This window comes from Danio rerio, chromosome 13, assembly GCF_052040795.2.
Source record: "Danio rerio strain M-AB ecotype USA chromosome 13, GRCz13ab, whole genome shotgun sequence".
NCBI lineage: Eukaryota > Metazoa > Chordata > Actinopteri > Cypriniformes > Danionidae > Danio > Danio rerio.
This window is the reverse complement of record NC_141033.1, coordinates 24,155,608-24,179,104: the sequence shown is the minus strand read 5'-3', so window position 1 is coordinate 24,179,104 and position 23,497 is coordinate 24,155,608. Positions and strand designations below refer to the sequence as shown.

Genomic DNA, 23,497 nt, shown 5'->3' with positions numbered 1-23,497 from the left:
TTACAGCTGCTGACACTGTCGTAAAAGTATGCTGAAAATGATTTATTTTCATAGCTTCAGTCATTCAACTTAGCCATTCTTGTTATATAAACGTTAACGTAACTTAAGTTTTGTAAAACTAATTTTATTTATGCACTCACCAGGGTTAATTACACTTGGAATATAGGTAAGTTGTAAATTCTAGTGCAGTTCAGAGTTGTTTTTGAAGGTGTTTGAACTCATAATTTATTAGAAACCATGTCTTAAATTCAGTAATATGCCAAGACCTGGCGGTGCAAACTGAAAAATTAACTAATTTACCTTTTAACAGGAACTGAGCATGTGTTTAATTGTAAACATGAGGACAGGATGCCTTCAGGCAATGCAGGTTTTCCAGTAAAAATTTTACTCAGGACGTGGTTACACACTTAAGACACAGCGGGGTCCTGTGAGAGCACAAAACAAGCCAGAACAAACTTGATTAGCTGTTTTAAAGAAATAACCTGTAACCTAAAAACACGATTCATGGCCTCAATTTGCCAGAACTATATTAGACCATTACACTCTTTTCAAGTAAGTTCAGGGATTTTGTAGGTAAATGTAAAACTTTTTAGGATCAAGTAAAGAAAGTAATGGCTAGAAATTCAAACAGGTTTGCAACAAGGGGAGAGGGCTGAATTCTCATGAGTCATGGAAATCCTGGAATATCATGACATTTTAAATGGTCCTTTCCCAAAATTTCAAGTCTGGGAATATTTAAAGTTATGGAATATCAGGGGTTTTAGCAAGATTGCCAAGAAGGTCGCAAGAAGGTTGCTGGTTCGAGCCTCGACTGGGTCAGTTGGCGTTTCTCTGTGGAGTTTGCATGTTCTCCCCATGTTTGCGTGGGTTTCCCCCGGGTGCTCTGGTTTCCCCCACAAGTCCAAAAAAACATGTGGTATATGCTGGATAAGTTGGTGGTGATTCCGCTGTGGCGACCCAGATTAATAAAGGGACTAAGCCGAAAAGAAAGGGTTTTGTTTGTCACTCAAAACTTTTGTTGCATAAATTCACATCTGTTGTAAGGCTACCATATCAGGATAATATAGTTTTAAGCTGCTTTGGCTAAATATCTCCACTCAGGACTGGGGGCCCTGTATACACCCAGCGCGATAAGGTGCATCATGTGTTTGTTGCTATTTTCAGACCAGCGCAACTCTAATTTTCACGTTTTACGCGACTTTGTTTAGATAGCAAATCCATTTGCGCCACTTTGTGGACTCATGGGGGTTCTGGTCTAAAATAGAGATGTGTTTAGGTGCATTGTTGGCGCGTTGCTACATTGAAGAACTGAAATAGATTGTGCCATTGATCATCTAAAAGCAGGTCTAAAGTCTAGCGCAGAGTGCGTTAGTTATGTGCCTATGTGGGTTTAAATGCTTAGACAATGCTTAATACACTCAGGATGTACAGCAATACACAAATATGTTTACAAATGAAAAAAAATAAAGGATTAAAATGTTATAAAAATTATTACTTACTAGCTAAAAATACAGTATAAAAACCACTTCACTTTTTTCAGTTCACTCATGGAAATTTGCATTTGTGTAATGTTATTATTCATTCATTCATTCATTCATTTTCTTGTCGGCTTAGTCCCTTTATTAATCTGGGGTCGCCACAGCGGAATGAACCGCCAACTTATCCAGCAAGTTTTTACGCAGCGGATGCCCTTCCAGCCGCAACCCATCTCTGGGAAACATCCACACACACACATTCACACACACTCATACATCACTATATGGGGCATAAAAATAAGTGTGTTTGAATATAACTCAGGTTTCTGACCACATTTCATTATTATTGTTCATTTATTCATTTGCTGGAAATTAGAACTGAATTTAGAAATAGTTTTGAAACAATCTTGCGCTTACCAAGCGAAATTAATTATGTAGGCTAATGGATGTCTTCAGTGGAGTGCGTACAACACTGTTTCCTTACTCCACGAAAGTAAAGGAGTAAAAAGTTAAGAGGCCGAATGCAAGAGGCTCGCTCTTTATCCTGTTAGATTGTCCGCCAGGGCGCAGAGTGTGTTTTTTTGTCCTTAACATCGCAAAAGTGGATTCAAGAGTTCACACTTAGCTGATGATTGATAATAAAGCTTGTTTGATGTGGGAGAGAGCCCTGAGCTTATAAGATCCCCAAGCCCTGGGCTACCTCCCATTGCAAGGCGAGAGGGGAGTTTGAGCTTAGGTAGATCTTGATGACTCCCCCTCCTGCTTATTGAAGCTAAGTGTCAGATATGGATACTGAAAGGTGTACTCAGAGTTTAACTAAAATATTTTGGATTAATTGTTTGGAGTGCTTGTTTTTAAACTGTGGGAGGAAACCGGAGGACCCGGGGAAAACCCACGCAATCATGGGGAGAACGAGCAAAACTCCACACAGAAATGTTGCCTGGTTTAGAAAGGAATTATACCAGGGGATCCTCTGATAGGATAATTAGTCATTAGCTAAAGTTGGAACAGTTGTGAACAATCATAAGCACGTGATTCTCTCGAAATTTGTTTATAAATAGACTTCACTTCGGACACGCCCTTAATGCTTTTGCACCATGCGCTTTAGACTTTGCGCATAGAATGTTAAAATCAAGCCTACTTTGTTAAAAAAAAGTAGATGACAGAAAAACTTAATGTAAAGTTTATAAAACTAATATCAAGTTATCAAATAGGGAAGAAGGGGTACTTCACAGCCACACAAACAGTAAATACTTCAGATTTATTTCAAAACCTAATGTAAATTATCCATTGTTGTGCTCAGTGGCTATTAAAGTCCTAAGCTTGAGCCATTCTAATATTATACAAAGCACAACAGCAGCCTGTGTTTCTGTTCAGATTGTTAGTCACTGAAAGTCAGCAAAAGTCAGTGAATTTGATATTTGGCTTACAGCGGGACCCCTGGGGGAGGGGGAGTAAATGATGACAGAAATTTCTTATTTTTGTGTGAACTATCCCTTTAAGACTTTCTGCTCTGATTTTAGACTTTCAAGGCATTAAATTATGGAAGAGTTTTTCTGACATTTTTTGAGATCTGCAGAAGGTAGCCCTTTATTTTATTTATTTCCATGTTAAAACAAAGCAAAGCTTTCCCTCCATTCCCAGACAGTGAATTCAGATTAGACATTAAGTGAAACATTTTCACATAGATTTGACTGAATGTAACTCTACAGAAAGGCAATCCTGTTAATTGCTGCTTACATGGAAAGTACTTGAAATGACGTCACGTTTTTCACTCTAAATAAATACAGCTTATCAAACAGAAACTCTCATTATCTCTTGAAACATCACCATCATCGGCTTCAGTTGTAAACATGCAAAAACAAAACCTAGCATGCAGTAAATCAAACAAGTTATTTTGTTTATTTTTAAGAATGATTTTGATAAATTAAACAACTATAATTCATGCCTTGGTAGAAAAATAAAGATAACGATAAGGATGAGGCAATGCTTTTGTCCATATGTAAATATTTCTTATGCATACGAAGACAAGACAAATGTTTCCTCCCAGTGAGTATAACAGGGTAGTAAAGTACGTTTGACTTATTTCCATTTTTTCTCCCTCAAAATCTATTTCGATCATTTTTCATTTGTTGTTTCCTTCAGGGTATACAGTTGCAGCTGATAAACTCCATACGGCTCGCATACATTCCATTACACAGCAGCTTGAACTCAGATCTGCTCTGGTATTCTGACTGTGTCTCTGCTTGTTTGTAACTACCTTGAGTTTTTAGCCAGCTGGAATCATAAACCCGCTATTATGATTTTTACACATGCTTAGATTGGTAAATGTTCCTGGAATGTTGGGACTGTTTATAGATTGGAAAGTAAATTCCATTTCAGGATTTTAAATAACCATAGTAGCATATGGGCTGTGGAAATTAGGTGTCATTTAACATTTTATTAAAACAAATATGACTCTGGGGAATTTTGAAAAAGATTTCAGTTGCTGTGTATCAATTTTCATGTGTCAACAGAATATGTTAACATGGACAATACGTAAGAAACAAAGACTGGCCCTTGCTGAACTCTGACCTTTCTTGCTCCTGTTTGCTTGACTGAACTAAATTCAATGGCCTTTATACACAAAGTGTTCCAAGGAAGTTTTTTTCTGTTTCTTTTTGGTGAGGCTGCATTTTTACTCAAGCTCACAGTTATAAATCATTCCCTGAAACAACTTAGTTCAAGCTTCATTTAAAAACCTGACAAAGCAGCGTTTTTCGTTTTTGTGACTATGAACACATTGACAGTTGAGTTGTCTCAAGAAAAATCCCTTTGTTTTCAGAAAACTGAGTTGTCTATAACCTGAAAGAAGTCACTTTTTGTACTATGTATTGTTTACCAAAAACTTTAGATCTGTCACCATTTACACAATTCGTTTTGTTTTAAACCCATAAAGTTTTATTTATTTTCAGAACATAAAATAAGTTCAATGACACCTAAGAGACCTGCTTTTTATGTTTTGGGCTTTAGAATGTTTAGAAAAACAATGTAAAATTAATATTATGACTCAATTTGACTGATGCAAGTATTTTATCAGTGCCAAAACACAAACAATTCTGTACAGATTTAAAATCTTCCACATATATGCATATTGAATTGACATGAATGCACATTTATTAAAACATAGACCATCCCGACAGGTGGGTTAAACATTTAACAGCCATTGAGTTGATCCGTATTTTACTAAAATTTGGTGAAACAGTATTTTTTTAGGTGTACTCACTCTTTTTCTTTAGGTTTATGCATTAATAATGCACTTGTGCACAATTTTATTTGGATTTTATCCATGTAGAAGTTAAATCAATGAATTATTTAATGATTTGATTAGCTTACATTAATGTTGTTTTTAATATTTGTTTTATTCTTGTGAATCACTTTTAGTTGCAATACATGTATACTGTATATAACAAATCTTCCTGTCTTCATTTTTTTGTTGAGTCAAATGAACTTCAACTTAAATCCGTCAAACTAACAAAAGAAAAAAAGTAAAAAAAATTTCAAGCCCAAAAAAGTTTAGTTGAAACCTATTTTAAGATTCAAGACCTGTGAAGAAATTTCGCCAAGTTAGCCATAATCCTGGACCAGGCCATACCCTGAGAAGATGCTGTGGTGGTCATGGAGGAGCGGAGATCAAAAGACTAATTCCTGAAAGACCCCAGTGACAGAAAAGTCTTCGCATTGATCCCGAGGGCCAGCCTGAACACCCGCCGGTAACCACTGGCTTGCTTGGTTTGGGATTTGTTGAGCTGGACATCGAGGGATTTGCTTTTGAATGTTTAGACTCTCAGCAGTGAAAATTAAACCCCATCGAACTGAACTAAACTAAACTCTGAAAACTGGACTAGCACAGTTTCAGTTTCCTAGAACTTCTTTGTTAAGTTGCTTTGACACATTTTACATTGTAAAAGCTATATATAAATAAACATGAAGTGAATTGACAATCTTATTACAGTTACAGTTATTAAAGTTAAAGTAACATAAACACATTTGTTGTCATGACTTTTTGTCATAATGTTTTTTGCAGTGTATAAAAAGATCTATAAAATTACTGTTGTTGGTGTTGTTATTATTAAGTCAGATGTTTACTTTTCTTCTGAACAGTTTGAAGCTGAAAACATTTAGGTGAAGAGCCTTTTAATAGTGAAGCAGAAATCTGTCAGGCTTCAATAAATATCTTATGTACCAAATGATAATTTGTAACCACATTAATCCATGAATCCACATTTTTGTGCCACTGGGAGTCTACATAACTGTTTATCTATGACATATCTTATCAACATATCTTGTAAAAATTCTAAAAATATGCATTTGGTTAACAATCAAAATTAAATTTCTGTTTGAGTCTTACTCTACTCTTCTTAACCAAGAAGTCAATTGAAGAAATTCTACTCATGCTAAAACAATGTTTCTCTTTCTTTTTTCTCTTTTAGTCAGCTGTGCTTGCTCAATGAGTTGCATATGCTGCACAAACATACCAGACCAACTAGAGGTCATGACATTCTCCTCCCTCATTGTTGCAGTGAGTATTTGTGCCCATACCTTAATGCTCTGTAAGGTGACCCTGTAACCTGTAAGAATGCAGCTGGATCTCCTTTGAGAGCCTCTTTCGTCACATGATGCCACCAATAATCTTCACAACCCCACAAAAGTTTGTTTTCATATTAGTGTATTTGTTTGAGTGACTCGGGTGGTAATTTGTTAATCCAAGCCAGTGTATCAGGTCATGGTGGGTGAAAATGATACATTTGCTTCAGACCTATTTTCAGTTATAATGTGAAAAAGAATAGCTAAAGTTGCTCTGGGAGACCAGTTATTGAAGTTTCTTGGATATAATTCAATATTAATCTCTTACTGTGATTTTAGAATGACTTTAATGGGTGTCAGTGGCTGCGTAATGTGATGTGGAGCAATAATGAAAGGTTTAATACAATATCATTAAACTTAACTTACAGTCAGGGGAAGACTCTGAAGCTTAAGCTTTATATGCCCGTAGAGGAATTAAATAAAGTGAAATCATTTCTGCCTTATAGATTTTTTATAAGAACTGTGCGGTCCGCTAAGTCTGCTTTTATCTTGCTCTCTTTTGACTTATTCATGAACTTTTTTATTATATTATATTGTATTAAATTATATTATTCATTTATTCATTCATTCATTTTCTTTTCGGCTTCGTTCATTTATTAATATGGGGTCACCACAGCGGAATGAACCGCCAACTTATCCAGCATATGTTTTATGCAGCGGATGCCCTTCCAGCTGCAACCCATCACTGGGAAACATCCATACACACATGCATACGGACAATTTAACTTACCCAATTCACCTATACCGCATGTCTTTGGACTTGTGGGGGAAACCGGAGCACCTGGAGCAAACCCACGCTAACATGGTGAGAACATGCAAACTACACACAGAAACTCCAACTGACCAAGCCGGGGCTTGAACCGGCGACCTTCTTGCTGTGAGGCGATCGTGCGACCCACTGCGCCACCATGCTGCCCTTATTAAATTATATTATATTATATTATATTATAATTGTCAATTTAATTTCTCTTATACTTAATGTACCAGGTCCCTGCTGTATTATTAAATGATAAAACAGTTTTATCAAATCATATAATTTATCGTTTTATCATATATCATAATTTCTCATATCTTATATCATATCTTATATCTAAGCATATCTTATGCTTTCGCAACCTGCTGGTAATCCTTAATAAAAAAAAGCATAATAATAATTATTTTATATTATATTATACTATATTAAATCACATTACATTACAATATATTATATTATTCATAATTTTAATTTCTTTTAATCAATGTGTCAGGTTCAAAGTATTTTCTATTCTATTCTATTCCTTTCTATTCTATTCTGTTCTAATAGAATAATGCCATGCTCATCCATCCTGCTTTTAATTTTCCATTTATTTCACACATCTATTGTTCAATTCTATTTTGTCTGTTCTATTAATAATTAAATGTCTTTTAGAGAATACAAAATCTGTCTTGTTGTTAATTCTTAATTTTAATAACATATATCTTTATCATTTTCACACTGTCACTTACATTCCTTCAGCTGATTCTCTGCTTTAAATGCATATATTATATTATATTATATTATATTATATTATATTATATTATATTATATTATATTATATTATATTATATTATATTATATTATAATGTTTATATTATATTATTTCATATTACATTATATTATTTTGTATCATATCATATCTTATATTAATGGGCCAGCTTCCACAAGCCTACTGTTAATTCTTCACATTTCGTCATCTGGTTTATAGTGCTCCCGACTTTGGTCAAACGGTTCTCATAAATATATGTCTTCTCATTTAGCCTTTTATATTCAATGTTATGATAATAGGAGACGTCCCCGGGGGGAGTAGAAGCCCCCTGAGTGTATGAAGATGATGCATTTTTGATGAGATGTCATGATGTGTGCCTTTTTTCTCAGATGGCACATTATGTACTGCTACGGACACAGGGTTTCTCTGTCCAGACCGCCTGTAAAAACACAACCGCGGCACCCCATCTGCCGAACACAGAACATTTAGAGGCTCAGAAACAAACACACACTATAAAAATGACATGCATACACACCAAAAGTGTAAAAATGTCTTGTTACACTCCATCACAAGGACTGTTTTGCATCTCTTTATTCAGCCCCATCTCTCTTGTCCTCATTGTCCCAGTATGATTCCCTAATTAAATTATTCACCGCATTTAATTTTACACTTGTACAGTAGACAGACGTTAGGAGGTAATACGAGGGTGAGAAGAAGATATTAAGGGGTTGTCCGTGGGGAATAGATGAAAATGGCATAGGACAAAAGCATGTGTTTGTGTGTGTGTTTGTAATAGAGAGAGAGGAGATCAGAGACAGTCTGGTCTCTCAGAGGACTGTCTGGAAATGTGAATTGATTAATGCAAGGCAGATCCATTAGCTAATGAAGTCTGTCTGGTCAACACTGGATTCAGTAAAGCAATTACCTCACCTCTGTCCTGCATCTTTTGACTGTTCCTCCATGGTATATTGCGAGACTCTTGCATCAGTGATTGGGGTTATTTATTTGTTTTAATTAATTATTTAATGACTGCTGTTGGGTATAATTATGCGTAACATGTGATACCTAAACCTCACAGGAAAGGAAGTGAGTTGATATAATTATATAGTCTACAAATATTGCTTTTGATTGTCATGTACAGTATGAGAATTTGGATTATTTGCAAGAGCTCAAAATGTGCTCCTCGTTTATATATTTTTAAATTTACATTTGTCATAGTCTGGCGGGTAGTGAATTTATTTTGTGTGTGTTTTGTTTGAGAAAGTCTGTGACCTTTTTTTTCTTAAAAGGTATTGTATTGTAAACAAAATAAAGTATGTGTGAGAATCTTAAAATATATATTTTAAGTATTATTTTTTTATTAAAATATGGTCCTTGTTTATATAACATGTTAATGTACAGTATCTTTCAGATGTTTAAAATTTAAGTTTTTTTTATAATTTATTGGATCACAAATTTATAATACCATAATATTTTGAGATGTTATTCAAATTTGAAATAACCATTTAAAACAAAAATACTGTTTCATAGCTTTATATAATAAAAAAGTAATTTATTCATGTGAGAGCTGAATTATTTTTTAAATATTTTTCATATAAAGATTAAAAAGTAGATTCGAGAACAGAACAGAATAAAGAGTGTTGATAATTGGAGGTCAAGTGTTGACAATAAAGATGATTTTTTAGCCATTTTTTTTCACAGTATTGTCCTGCAGTAATGATGCATTATTCATGAAATGGTCAATATTGAATGAACAACACAAGGATTGAATGCCTCTACTTATCAATTTAGGTCAGAATGGATGATTATAGTGTGACATTTGACTTTTTGGCCTAACCATTGGTCTCCTGAATTAGATTTAGCTAGGAACATCTCAGTAAAAGATGCTTTGTTTATGGAGATGTATGCTTTATCATTGCCTTTTGCTGTCTTTTTTTTGTCTGTGTGGGTTACAGGCCAATTTAAGAGCGATTCCAAGTCATTCACAGGGGACAGACCTGAGTCTTTGACACTAATGATATTCTCCTGCTTTGAATACCATCATGAGATGATAGATTACACTGTTAAAACTCCTTGATGTTGTCCCAAAACAAATCAATTTAGTTAACTTCATTTATTTTTTACAAATTTAATAGGAATTGAACATAAAAATTTAAGTTAAACAAATAAAAATTGTGTATTTTCAACTCATTTTAAATGATTTATTTGAAAAAGCAACAATTTATTTGAGTGTATGAGTTTGCTAACAATTTCAAAAATAAATTGTGTATAATTAAAATAATGAGAGACCACCCTCGATTTACTCTGGGTTTGAGATAAATGTTAATATTTGTTTTATTATTATTATTATTATTATTGTTACTTATATAATATATAGTGATTTGGAGCATTTTAATTTTCAATGACAGCGGGTCAGAATAACAAATGTTGTCATCTGTTGTGGTTATTCCCTGATTTTTGGGGAATTATTATTAATTTTTATTAACTGTTATTATTTTGTCTAATGTAACAAATAAAAATATATCTGAAAATATCCTACCCTTTTAACATTTTAAGCAAATGAACAAGCAAACACAAAAAACTATTATAAATTATAAATAAATAATAAAACAAAAAAATATATTATATTATATTATCATTCATTAATTTTCCTTCAGTTTAGTCCCTTTATTTAGTAGGGGGCTATCAGTTTTCCAGCTGCAACCCATCACTGGGAAACACTCATACACTCTCATTCACACACATACACTACAGACAATTTTAGCTTACCCAATTTACCTGAACTGCATGTCTTTGGACCCACACAAACATGGGGAGAACATGCAAACACAGAAACGCCAGCTGACCCAGCCGAAGCTTGAACCAGCGACCTTCTTGCTGTGAGGTGACAGCACTACGTACTGCGCCACCGCATCAACCTATATTATTATATTATATTATATTATATTATATTATATTATATTATATTATATTATATTATATTATATTATATTATATTATATTATATTATATTATATTATATTATATTATAGATAGTTTCCCAGTGTTGGATTGTGGCTGGAAGGGCATGCGCTGTGTAAAACATACGCTGGATAAGTTGGCAGTTCATTCCGCTGTGGCAACCCCAGATTAATAAAGGGACTAAGACGAAAAGAAAATGAATGAATGAATATTATAAATAAATCTTTTTTTTTTATGTTATATATTGTTTATAGCTTTTGTCGTGTAACTATTTTTATCACCTTCATGACAACCTGCAATTCTCCTGTAGTACACTGAAAAATGTGTAAACAATTCCTTCAAACCCCAAGCTCAATTTTCTTCTCAAGTGGTCTGATACCATTGACTGGCTCATACTGCCACCTGCTGCTATAAACTGTTACAGGGAAATGATTGAACAAATGACACTGTGAGCTCTTTGTTGATCTAAATTGAAGAACACATTGGGGCACAGTCACACATTTCTATGTAAAAGATAAGCTGAATACAGGCCTTTTTGGGATTTTATATTTTTAAACAAACACACAATATCTTACATATACAACATGTTAGCACCAAAGCATTTTTTGTATTGTGGTAATGATTTAAAACCATGGTAAATCAAACTATTATGCCGCTTAAATAAACTTTGTATGTGCTTAAATTATTTTTTTATTTTGTGATCTGTGATTTCTGTTGTTAAATTGGTGTTTATTATGATTTCTGCTGCCCTCTGCTGATGATACTAGATAGTTCCTGTGCAAGTCATGACACTAAACCAATTTATTATAAACATGTTTGTACTGTATATAAATTAGGATTTTTTTTCCATAAACAATGATTATTATTATTGTCCCTCAACGCAGGCAAGGACTGTAGAAGAGACTGGCGCAGATGATATTGAACATCTGTTTTCATTGTGCTAGCAGCAGCTTTATAATTAAATGTAAACACTCTTCTTGTTGTAGTAATGACATTTGCATCATTTCTCCAGAGGGTTGTTCATTTTAATTTGACTCAAATGTGATTTCCCTTCGCAAATATATTTCATTACTGTCACTAAACACTCACAGATACTTTTCATAAAGTAACGGCAAGATTTAAAGCTACAGGTCACTGGAAAATGAATGTTGCTTTATGTAAGACATCAAGGGTGATAACTATAACAATAGTTTGGTAAATTGTTTTAAAGGCTTATTGACACCAAGAATGACTATAAGATAGCTATAACGATGCCATACATAACCATATCTATTTAGTCTATAGCAGGGGTGCCCAAACTTTTTCATAAAAAGAGCCAAAACGAAAACTTGATTGAGGACAATGGGCTGAATATATACCAAACCTGATATATTAAATTTGCCATGGGTAGTTTGCTTATATATTCTGTAATATGTAACAGTAACTAAGTTACCTTAAATCATATTAACTAATGCAGCATCATTTTGAGGTTTTTATAATTAACTTATTAGAGTAAATACAAACAATCCCATATATAAATAACACAATGTAGTTCAATGCTGAATACTCATGTCCAGCTGCACCTGCCTTTGGCTTGATTTGCTCGCAAGTGTCTTGTGCATTGTCCTCTAACTGACAGTATTTACATTTTAGAAGTCTGATTCATTTACAACATTCAATTGTATTATATAATTTCTGGTGGCTTTTTTGTAGCTCAGCAATAAAACAATGGAATAAAAGGTTATCTTAAATTTGAAATGACTATCTCTGTCAAAGGCATTCACACCAACCACTTTCCCATCGTACTTCTTCTCTTTTCAGATGGGATGGTGGGCCAAATCAAAGGTCACCATGGACCAACTTTGGGCATCTCTGGTCTATAGTCTGAAATATACTGTAAATTTGACTTCATATGTGTATATTTAATATATCTAACAAAAGCACAATTTTATTCAAATCAATTATTCAATATAGTCTAATAGGCTCTGCAGACTGCACAACACCAAATAAAAACTAAAAAACAACTTGAAGTCCGGACTGGCTGTGTGCTTAGTGATGCTATAATAAATCATTACATGTATGTTGGTTATCCTTTCCTCTAGTAGCGCAGGTTTTCAGCAGCTGCTTAATATTTTTGCTGATTATGAACAGAGATATGGAGCCCTATCATACACCCGGCGCAATGTGGTGCAAGGTGTGGCGCAATAGTCTTTTGCTAGGTTTAGGCGCACTGCTGGTGCGTTGCTATTTTGAGAAACTATAATAGATTTTTCATTAGACCAAAACAAACCCGGTCTAAACTCCGGCGCAGAGTTGCGCCTCGCTTACGCACTGCTTAATACGCACAAGAGAGCAATAGGCAAATATCTTTATATATGAAAAAAATGTAAATATTAAGGATATATATAGTATATAATAATAATAGATATAGAATATAAATATAAAGAATTAAAATATTACAAAAAAATATTATTTTCTAGCCTACATAAATATGAAAAATCACTGATTTTATGTCTTCTTCATCTTGGGAGGCTTTTTTAGTTCATTCATAACAATTTGCTTTTGTATAATGTTATTATTATTAGCAGTATTATTTATTATATTTATATTTGTTTTATTAAAAACAAGCTTAGATTTGCCCACCTGTCAGGTTTTAGACCATATGGGGCACAGCATGTGTTTTAGGATATAACTCAGGTTTTTGAGCACACTTTGTTATTATTGTTCATTTATTCGTTTGCTGGAAATTAGAACTGAATTTAGAAATATTTTTTAAATGAATTTTTGCGCTTAACAAACAAAATTATTTATTTATAGACTAACTGATGTCTGTGCGTAAAGGTTTCCCTATCCAAGAACGAATGTGAAAGTAGATCCATTATCTCTCATTCTCACGCAGTAGATGCTCTGTTTAACAGTTTTCTGTTAAAAAGCTGCCAACTGTTAACTGTTTGCTAGTGAAATGCTCATTTTTTCCACTTAGACTTACTTTGTGTCATGTAAATAGCGAATGCGCTCTTGGCGCGACGCAGCTGACTCCTAAAGGGAATGGGAGATGAGACTCTGATTGGTTTATTCTCAAAACACGCCTATAACTCATTAAGAAAATAAACGAAACCCTTTTAGACCATGCGCCACAGCGCAAAGTAGATTTTCCCATCCTTAAATTAGCAAAAATGCATTCTGACACGCCCTGAAAGCGTTTGCGCCCTGCGTTTTGCGCTCTGCGCACGCATGGACCGTCAAAATAGAGCCCATGATGTGCAATATATAATTCCAAAAATATTGTCTACATGGTGTGAAGAACCAAAGAACATAGAGATATGATTTTTACAGATTTTTATTTGTCAGGGCAAGTTCATTAAATATTTAGGGCATGTCATAACTAAAGATATGATAATGATATGTACAGGGAACGATGAATTCCTAGGCTAAGTGAAGTCCGTTATTAGTCACCTTTGATGAAATATTGGCATAACTGAATTTTTAAATGTATATTGTGTGGTTTATATTGTTTTGTCTGTCTTTTATTGGACCTGAAATTGAGAAAATATTAATCCACTGAAATAAATCGTTAGATTTGGTATAATCTTCAATGAAAGTCTGACTATTTTCTTCCACATTTGGTGTGGCGGTCCTTCTGTTGACGTCAACCTGAGGGCTTCCATAATACCCTCTCTTACCATTAGTTTGCTAAGAGAATGATGCGCAAAAGAAAGCCCCACTCCTACTCAATATTCAGTTTCAGTTGGAAGTACATCAGGATACTGAAATAAAAGTCATAGCAACATCAAGTTCACACAGATTTTAATGGTGTCTATGATTTGTAATCAAATTAATTTGCATCTAACCATCTATCTGATGACACTCAGATCTACTTAGCCTTACTGCCTAACTGCCTCATTGACTCTCTGCCAGTGCACTCATAAAATGAATAGTTGGATGTGCTAAAATTTTAAGTGAAAGAGAAAACTAAAGTCATTGCTTTTGGGAACAGAGATGAGGTTCTCAAGGTGAATGCATACTTTATCTCAAGGGGTAAAACAACAACAAATAAGGTTTAGAATCTAGAAAATTCTGAAGAGATCTGACTTTTAGTAGTTGTGTCAAAGAAGTAACTAAATCAGCGAACTATCATCTCAAAAACATTGCAAGAATCAGATGCTTTGTTTCCAGTGAGCACTTAGAGAAACTTGTTCATGCTTTTATCACCAGTAGAGTGGATTACTGTCATGGGCTCCTCACTGGTCTTCCCAAAAAGACAGTCAGACTCCTCCAGAGTGCCAGGATTCTGATCAGAGCCAGAAAATTAAAGCACATCACACCTGTCCTCAGGTCTTTAAACTGGCTCCCATGCAGTTACATTCAGAATAGATTTTAAAATACTATTACGTGTCTATTAATCACTAAACGGACCTCAATATAATACAGATATGCTCTCTAACTACAAACCTAACAGATGTACTTCCTAACAAAATGTAATTCCAAGGGTTTAGTCAAAGCTGGGTAAATCCGCCTTCAGCTACTATTCGCCTTCTATCTATCTACGTATCTCCATAAGGATAGATTTGGTGGAGGAGTCAGTTTGTGTGGTAGCTAACATTGTACGGTGTTGTACTTGTGATGCAGAGTCCTCCGTTTCAAGTCTGGTAAAGCACGGTTCCACAAAAAAAAAAAGTAATGTGAAATCAAAGTAAGACCATGTGGGCACAAGTCTTGGTTGGGCTTATGGAAGAGTTTAGGTCAGTGGTCTGCTAGGTAAACTGTACGACAAACCCTGCCTTCTTGTGAATGTGTACAAGAATGATGTGTATTTGAAACATACAACAAACATACATTAAGTAATGTATTTCAGACTTACAAAAATGTAGCACCCTCTAATAGATTTGTCATCTGAAACGTGCAAGAAAATGTTCCTGAACCAATAGGTTTAGTAAAAGTTTAGTAAAAATGTAGGCTGGGTATCACGGTGGTGCAGTGGGTAGCACGATCACCTCACAGCAAGAAGGTCGCTAGTTCAAGCCTCGGCTGGGTTAGTTGGCATTTCTGTGTTGAATTTGCATGTTCTGCCAGTGTTCGCATGGGTTTCCCCGGGAGCTCCGGTTTCCCACACAAGTCCAAAGACATGTGGTAAATTGGGTATGCTAGGCCGTAGTGTATGTGTGTGACTGAGAGTGTGTGGGTGTTTCCCAGTGTTAGGTTGCAGCTGTAAGGGCATCCAATGTGTAAAACATACAGTATGCTGGATAAGTTGGTGGTTCATTCCGATGTGATGACCCCAGGTTAATAAAGGGACTAAGCCAAAAAAAAAAAAAAATGAATGAATGAATGAATGAATGAAAAATGTAGGCTATGGCACATATTTCCAATTAGCCTGGGCTGTGTTAATTTTCTGACATTATGCAATTATCTTAATGTAAGTAATTGTAAACTAGCACAACTAATCATAAATCATTCTGAATTCTACAGAGCTCCTTTAACTTACTTGTTTTCTGAAAGTGGTTCCAAAGAATGTAATTTGCCATGTCATTAATACTTTAGTGTGGACTAAATGTTTTTGACACCTCCTGAATGATAAAACATTGTTTGACATTTAATAGGAATAGTCCCAATATTTTCAGAGTTCGAGCAGCAGATGAATAAAACTGTAGTACACGTTACTAAACAGAACTTTATAATTGCTGTCATTCTTGGTGTGAGCAGTCCTTGTGTCATCCAAACCCTGACATTCAGGGATTTACATAGAACACAAAAGCAGTTACCAAGCTGCACACCATTCCTATAGTTCATATTTACTTTCATTTTCAAGGAAAACAGAATGGGCATTACATATAGTGAGCTTTAAACACCATTGTTTCCTCCTTCTCGTGTAAATCCCATGAATGTAAAATTCTGGTGAAAAACATGCCCATCAGAAACAAAAAGAATTCTGATAATCTACACAGGATTTTTAATATGTACAACACAGGCTGCGTTTCATTGGCCACAATGTTTCCTAGTGAGATTACAACAATTATATACATACCTGTCAACACTTCCATTTTTCCCAGGAGTCTCCCGGAATCCACCCGGAAGACGAAGTTCCCGGTCCCCATGTGCACCGAACCCAATACGCAACCATCTTCATACCCGCTCCCCTCTCTTCAGTTTGCGCGCACCTTAACCCCAGCTCTTCACTTAGCGCGCAGCCCCAAAATCTCCTACATTTTATGATCCGAATGTTGGCAGGTATGATTCTATATTATATATAAAATTATATTTAAGCTTGTGGTAAATATACTATGTATGTGGTATCAACCATGGTTAATCTTATCTGTGAACAGTTCAACAGAATGCAAAGTGTGGGAAATGTGGGACAGAATGCAAAATGTGGGCTGCAATGTGCCGTGCATGTTTGTAATGAGTCAACAGACACAATTAAGTTTTTGAGTATAAGTGTTTAATGCATGTTTATGCATCGTGTCATATAACTTAGTTCCTTTCATATTTTTCTTGATTGAAAGGATGCTAATAACTTTAATAAACTCATCTGTTTAGTCAAAGGTTGATATTAATTCCTCCCTATGTTTTGAGATTAATTATAACTTGACCTATTTTTTAACCAAAATGAAACTCAGAAGCAAACTAGATTACTCTGTTGGCATAAAGGTATGGCTAACTTATCTAGAAATTCAGTTGAAAAGATGCTTAACAAGGAATCTTTTCAATTTAAAATACTTTACATTATAAAAATAAATTGGTCGTAAATGAGAATATAAAATCATTTCTGGAGAATATTTGAATTTACATGAATCCACATACAGTGCTCAGCATATATAAGTACACCCCTCACAAATCTATCTTTTTAATTCATACTTTAATAGGATACACATAATACACAATATTATATTTGCGCATATACATTAGTCAGTACTGAAGCCAAATCTGGAGGTTATCAGACAAAGTAACTTATAACGGTCCAAAAACGAACACACCCAAATTAATGTTACAGAAAAATATTAAATACAAATTTAAAAAAAGGAAAAATCAAGAGAAGCAAAGAAATTGAATTTTTTTTTGCAATATTTTGCTTGAATTTAATTGTATTATGTTTTAATTTCTATATATATGTTTGGTGACTAAAATATTACTTTAATAAATATATGTTTAATAAATCTGTTTCGTTTAAATGCACCAAAATACATTGCCCATATTCACTAAGAAATGGATAGAAATGTTCATTTCAAAGTGGGGTGTACTCGGTTATACTGAGCTATGTAGCTATCAGAGAACAATTTACTTCACATGCCCGTAGCCTGGGGTGGTTCTGATGGTTCGAACGAACCACCCCCCATGGCTAAAAGGTCCAAAATTTGTCCTTTTAATTATTTTATGTAATTTAATATTATATAATATATTTATTATATAATTAATTTAATATATTTATATTTATATATTATATTTATAAATATATATTATATATATTTTATATATTTTATATATATATATATATATATATATATATATATATATATATATATATATATATATTGTAATAAAGTGTAATTTTGTCAGGCTGTAAACAAATTCAGGCATTTAAAAAGCTGTAAATCAAAATGTACTTGTTGGGTTTGGTCCGAATTCTGTCGGGCTGGGGCTCTATCGGGCCTAACTTTTATGGCCTAATCACAGCTCTTCTCCAGGCAGTCAGCGGGTGCTTTAAGCACAAAACCCCAGGTGAGAGCAGCGCACGTCAGACACTCCATCAAGGATCTTCCACTGGATTTCATCTCAGGTTAGTTGTTAAAGGTGATATATAATTCATTTTGTCTTCATCTAACGACTCTTAAGTCTTTTGAATCTATTATTTGTTCTCAGGTAACGTGTTTTAGCTGAGCAAGAAGATAAGTTAATATGTTAATGTAACCACGTACACTGATTCTGCATAGTGACTGATAACTTGTCTTTATTTCCTATATTGTATAAACTTATAGTATGTTATACTTTTAAGTTTATTTAAACATGGCCGTTATTGATTATTAATACTGATATTCAGCAAAAGAGGGTATGCTTTGTATTTTTCTATAAAAGTGAAAGGAGGCTGTTATGTTATGGCTCTATTTTTATTTTATTTTATAAATATGCATACAGTGAAGATGATCATATAAATATGCAGCTACACGATGCCTCAACATGTTTGGTGTCTTTTAAGTTAATATTAAAATCAAAATAGGCAGTTCCTTATATCATGTTTTTAATTTATTGCTAAGAAAGTGAAATAACGTAACCAGCGTGATGTGAATGATGTTATAAAGTACACTGTTCCCTTTAAAGGATGTTCCCTTAAAAATTTACCCAATGTGTCCTCAGGAGTTTGTTTTCCATTTCAAACTTGCAGGGTCTAATCTTACAAGGAGAGGATGTAAGACTGAATTGTGTGCAGTTAATATTGAGAAAAGAAACCCCAATCAGAGAGGTGAATGTCTGCAGCCACGTCTCTGTTTTCTCCCATCCACACTAACACGGAGCAGCAGCATTTTAAAACCAAAATGGCCTCTTCAGTGTTTCCAAAAAGCTTTAAGGCTGGAAAACTCTGGGGTAGTGTGAACTGAAGTCATAACTGCAGCAAAACTTATGCGTTTTAAAACTAAAACTTATTAGTGTAAATGGGGCCTAAGATTGGGGCCTGATACATTTTCTGGCATATTCAAACAAAATTTATTATGTCTCAAATGCAGCCAAACAGTACTTGAAATAAAAGAACTGCTAGAGCACAAAACACATAGCGAGTCAGGTTTGCCGCCATCTGATTGGTTCTTTTGCTTGGTGGGCTGAAACTGCTGATCCACCAGTGAGGAGCCGGACGCGAAGCAGCAGACTTGGTGCAATCAGACGAACCCAGAGCAGCAGACATGGTGCAATCAGACAGACCCGGACCAGCAGATGTGCCGCAATCAGACGGATCTGGAGCAGCCGACATGCTGCAATCAGACGGACTCGGAGCAGCAGACATGCCACAATCAGACGGACCCGGAGCAGCGGACATGGTGCAACCAGACGGACCTGGAGCAGCAGACATGGCACAATCAAAAAGACCCACACCAGCAGGCGTGCCACAATCAGACAGATCTGGAGCAGCAGACATGCCACAATCAGACTGACCCGGAGCAGCCGACATGGTGCAACCAGACGGACCTGGAGCAGAAGACATGGCGCAATCAAAAAGACCCATACCAGCAGGCGTGCCACAATCTGACAGATCTGGAGCAGCAGACATGCCACAATTAGACTGACCCGGAGCAGCCGACATGGTGCAACCAGACGGACCTGGAGCAGCAGACATGGCGCAATCAAAAAGACCCATACCAGCAGGCGTGCCACAATCAGACGGATCTGGAGCAGCCAACATGCCGCAATAAGGTGGATCTGGAGCAGCAGACATGCCGCAATCAGACGGACTCGGAGCAGCAGACATGTCACAATCAGATGGACTCGGAGTAGCAGACATGCCACAATCAGACGGACCCGGAGCAGCCGTCATGTTGCAACCAGACGGACCTGGAGCAGCAGACATGGCGCAATCAAAAAGACCCAGACCAGCAGGCGTGCCACAATCAGACGGATCTGGAGCAGCCAACATGCCGCAATAAGGTGGATCCGGAGCAGCAGACATGCCGCAATCAGACGGACCCGGAGCAGCAGACATGTCACAATCAGATGGACCCGGAGCAGCAGACATGCCACAATCAGATGGACCCGGAGCAGCCGTCATGGTGCAACCAGACGGACCTGGAGCAGCAGACATGGTGCAATCAAAAAGACCCAGACCAGCAGGCGTGCCACAATCAGACGGATCTGGAGCAGCCAACATGCCGCAATAAGGTGGATCCGGAGCAGCAGACATGCCGCAATCAGACGGACCCGGAGCAGCAGACATGCCACAATCAGACGGACCCAGAGCAGCAGACATGGTGCTACCAGATAGACCCAGAGCAGCAGGAATTGTGGAATCAGATGGACCTGGAGCAGCAGACACTGCGCAGCCCCCAAACAGACCCGTATCCACAGACAGCCTGCAGCCTCCAGAGGCACCCGGATTACCAGATACACTGAAGAACCGAGATGCACCCGGATAAGAGGACACACTGAAGAACCCAGATGAACCGGGATCAACAGACACCCTGCAGCCTCGAGATGGACCAGCATTAAGAGACACACTGAACACCCCCGATGGACCTAGAACAAGGGACAAGCGGAGGACTCCAGGTGGACCCGGATAAAAAGAATCCCAGTAGAATCCATTAGGTCCCGGATCAACAGACACACTGGAGATCCCAGGTTGGTCCACATCAGAGGAGACAACACAGACCCCACACGGATCCGGGGACCCTGGGGTGTCCTTGATGATTCTCAAGATGACTTTGCTGCAATTTTTCTTGAGGTAGATCTTTGTAGTCCTGTCTCTTGATTGTGAGGCTGAAGAGAGAGAAAACATCAGGTGAATTAGTCACAACATTACACAATTTAACTAATAGCACATGCTTATAGCCATGTAAAAACCAGAATATTAACCAATTCTCCAATATTTTTTATCTGTTTCATTTCAATTACAATAATCACATAAAACCACATCATATGTCTTTCTTAATCCTCCTGTTTCTCTTCTTACCAACAGCAGGGGCGCTACCAGATGGACTAGTATGGTCTAGTATAGACATCGCTGCTGCATCCATACAGCAATGCTTATGGATAGCCTTTCCCATTTTCAGGAAGAATGAAAGAACGCCTGTCTTCCTCCAACCTCATCTTTGCATCTCTAAAGAAAATGAGAAAACATTTAGAAAGTACAGAAAAGAGGTCAGCAGTGCGTCAAACAGAGGCTGGACAACAGTTTGGTGGACATTAAGGGATGCTGCAATGCTCTATATAATATTAAACCGTTCGGTACAATACAAAAAGAGCAACAACTGTATTTTAAAGTGCTCATCTAAACAAGTGGATGAAAGTTACGTCGTGCAAATGAAGTCTTGTTTCTCAACGATATACCTCAATTATTTTAATTTGTTTGTTTGTTTAACAGAAACAATATACACTTGACATACAAAGGCAACTGATCCCTGTTCAACTTGACGAGCATTCAATCGGTTTTGCCTTGGAATGTAAACACTGGGGAAATTGTGTTGCCTGTCACTTTCTCATTGGTGCAACACTTTATTAATGATTTGACCAGCTGTAGTTTGAAATTAAGCTGTTTTTCTAATCTAAGGGCTTATTATGTGGTCTCTGTCGCCATCTTGTGGATGAACAACATCAACTGTCTTTGCTCTGCTCAATGACAGGCAAATGGCCACGCTCGCACTGTCTCTTCAAAATTATATTTAAAATAGGCACTATCCTTAGCTATAAACTGCATAGTTGCAATCTTAGCAACTACATTCTCGATTAAAAAAGCATCAAAGGTACATTATGTTGTTCAACAGCCACAATATTTGCTAAACTGTAGTGTTACTGCTTGTTGCTGTATGTGGGTGGAGTAATACACAAGAGTGAAGAGGTTAAACTTGTACAGTTATTTACAGAATATCACACTGCTATCAGCAAATCAGATTCAAAAACCAATTAGCTTTTAGCTTGCTACATTTCACAGAGGGTAGTTTTTAGTGCTACATTTTACATAGAGTAGCTAATGGCTTAGCTCACTACATTTTTCAAGTAGCTTGCCCAACACTGAATAATAGTAATATTAATAAACTTTACAAGTTGCCACAGTAAACTAGTAGACTGTATTATATTATAGCATTTACTCTAGTATTTGGTTTGTTATAGTTTTTACACTTTCATAAGAACGGCAGTGAACTGATAAATATTAATAACTCATGTGTATGATATTTTAAAAGAGCCGTGTGAATTAAAACATAGTAAAATGATTTACAGTCATTAACATACACTGATATTGACTGTTTCTGACTGCATTCATACTGAAATAACAAATAAACATTCCCTTTTATTAAAAGTTATGAAGGCTAAAATACTCATAAACAACCATATTTCCTTATTGTAGCCAGACCAAAAATGTAAGTTATCACACATACAGTATAATGTAGAACAATTACTGTAGTAATATATACTGTAGGGCTGTACATTTAACTTATATTTCATATTATGACGTTTTATATTTTATTAATGTTTATTTTAGCCCTCTACATACTCAAACATATAATAAAGAGAAAAATATTATCACATAATGAATTAAATGTGTATGTATAATGTGGTTTTACATGTAACGTTAGTCAAAATATGAATTTAAATAATGACATCATTTTATATATATTAAATTTAATATCATCGATGTTGACATTTTAGATTTCTGTCATAATTTGTCTTGTAGGCCTAGTTCATACAGTGTATTATCGACTTAAACGACTTTACTACAGTAAGTGTATAGCAGAATAGAATCACCACATCATTGTGATTTGTGACTAAAGTAAATACCAAAAACACTGCAGTATTTATCTCAGGAAATTAACTAGGCCTACATGTCCTATAGTAAATGTACTCTAAAATAATACAGTATTTTTCCACTGGTGTGCTGCTGTCCTCTTACCTAATGTCTGGTTCTCCACGACGGCCGCAGATAAAGCTCTCTGTTCGGACGCTCCTCTACGCGACTGTGGCTCCAGAACTCTGTTGAATCTCGTGTAATCATTCTCTTTAGAGTATTGTAATTCATGTGCTGTAAACACTGTATTTTTGACTGAAAACACGTGACTGTTCGCTGACTGTCAAAAAAAATCAGCCGCTTTTCCACTATCGTGCTGAATCGTGCTTTAAGCAGAACCGTTTCATTATGCTAACTAGATCCAGACAGCACGGATACGGTTTCATTTTCCACTGTTGTGCTGCGACAAAGCCATTTGAAACATTACACAACCCGCATCAGTAGTTGCCTTGGTAATGCAATGTAAACGGCTC

General features: G+C 35.8%; 1 protein-coding gene across 3 annotated transcripts; it reads left to right on the top strand.

The window, feature by feature from the left end:
- Positions 1–2: 2 nt before the first annotated feature.
- Positions 3–22,881, top strand: LOC147834191 (uncharacterized). Of its 3 annotated transcripts, none has more exons than XR_015505924.1 (6): positions 3–166; positions 5,948–6,036; positions 16,597–16,774; positions 18,229–18,320; positions 18,924–19,001; positions 21,201–22,881. XR_015505924.1 is itself a non-coding variant. In XM_087279192.1 (6 exons), exons 2-5 carry the CDS (start codon positions 5,965–5,967, stop codon positions 18,928–18,930), a joined length of 360 nt encoding a protein of 119 aa, XP_087135318.1. In that variant the 5' UTR covers positions 12–166; positions 5,948–5,964; the 3' UTR covers positions 18,931–19,001; positions 21,201–22,292. The 3 variants fall into 3 exon arrangements, 1 of the variants encoding a protein (XP_087135318.1); XM_087279192.1 differs by having other exon boundaries at positions 12–166; positions 18,218–18,320; positions 21,201–22,292; XR_015505925.1 differs by lacking the exon at positions 18,924–19,001 and having other exon boundaries at positions 21,201–22,743.
- Positions 22,882–23,497: the final 616 nt, after the last annotated feature.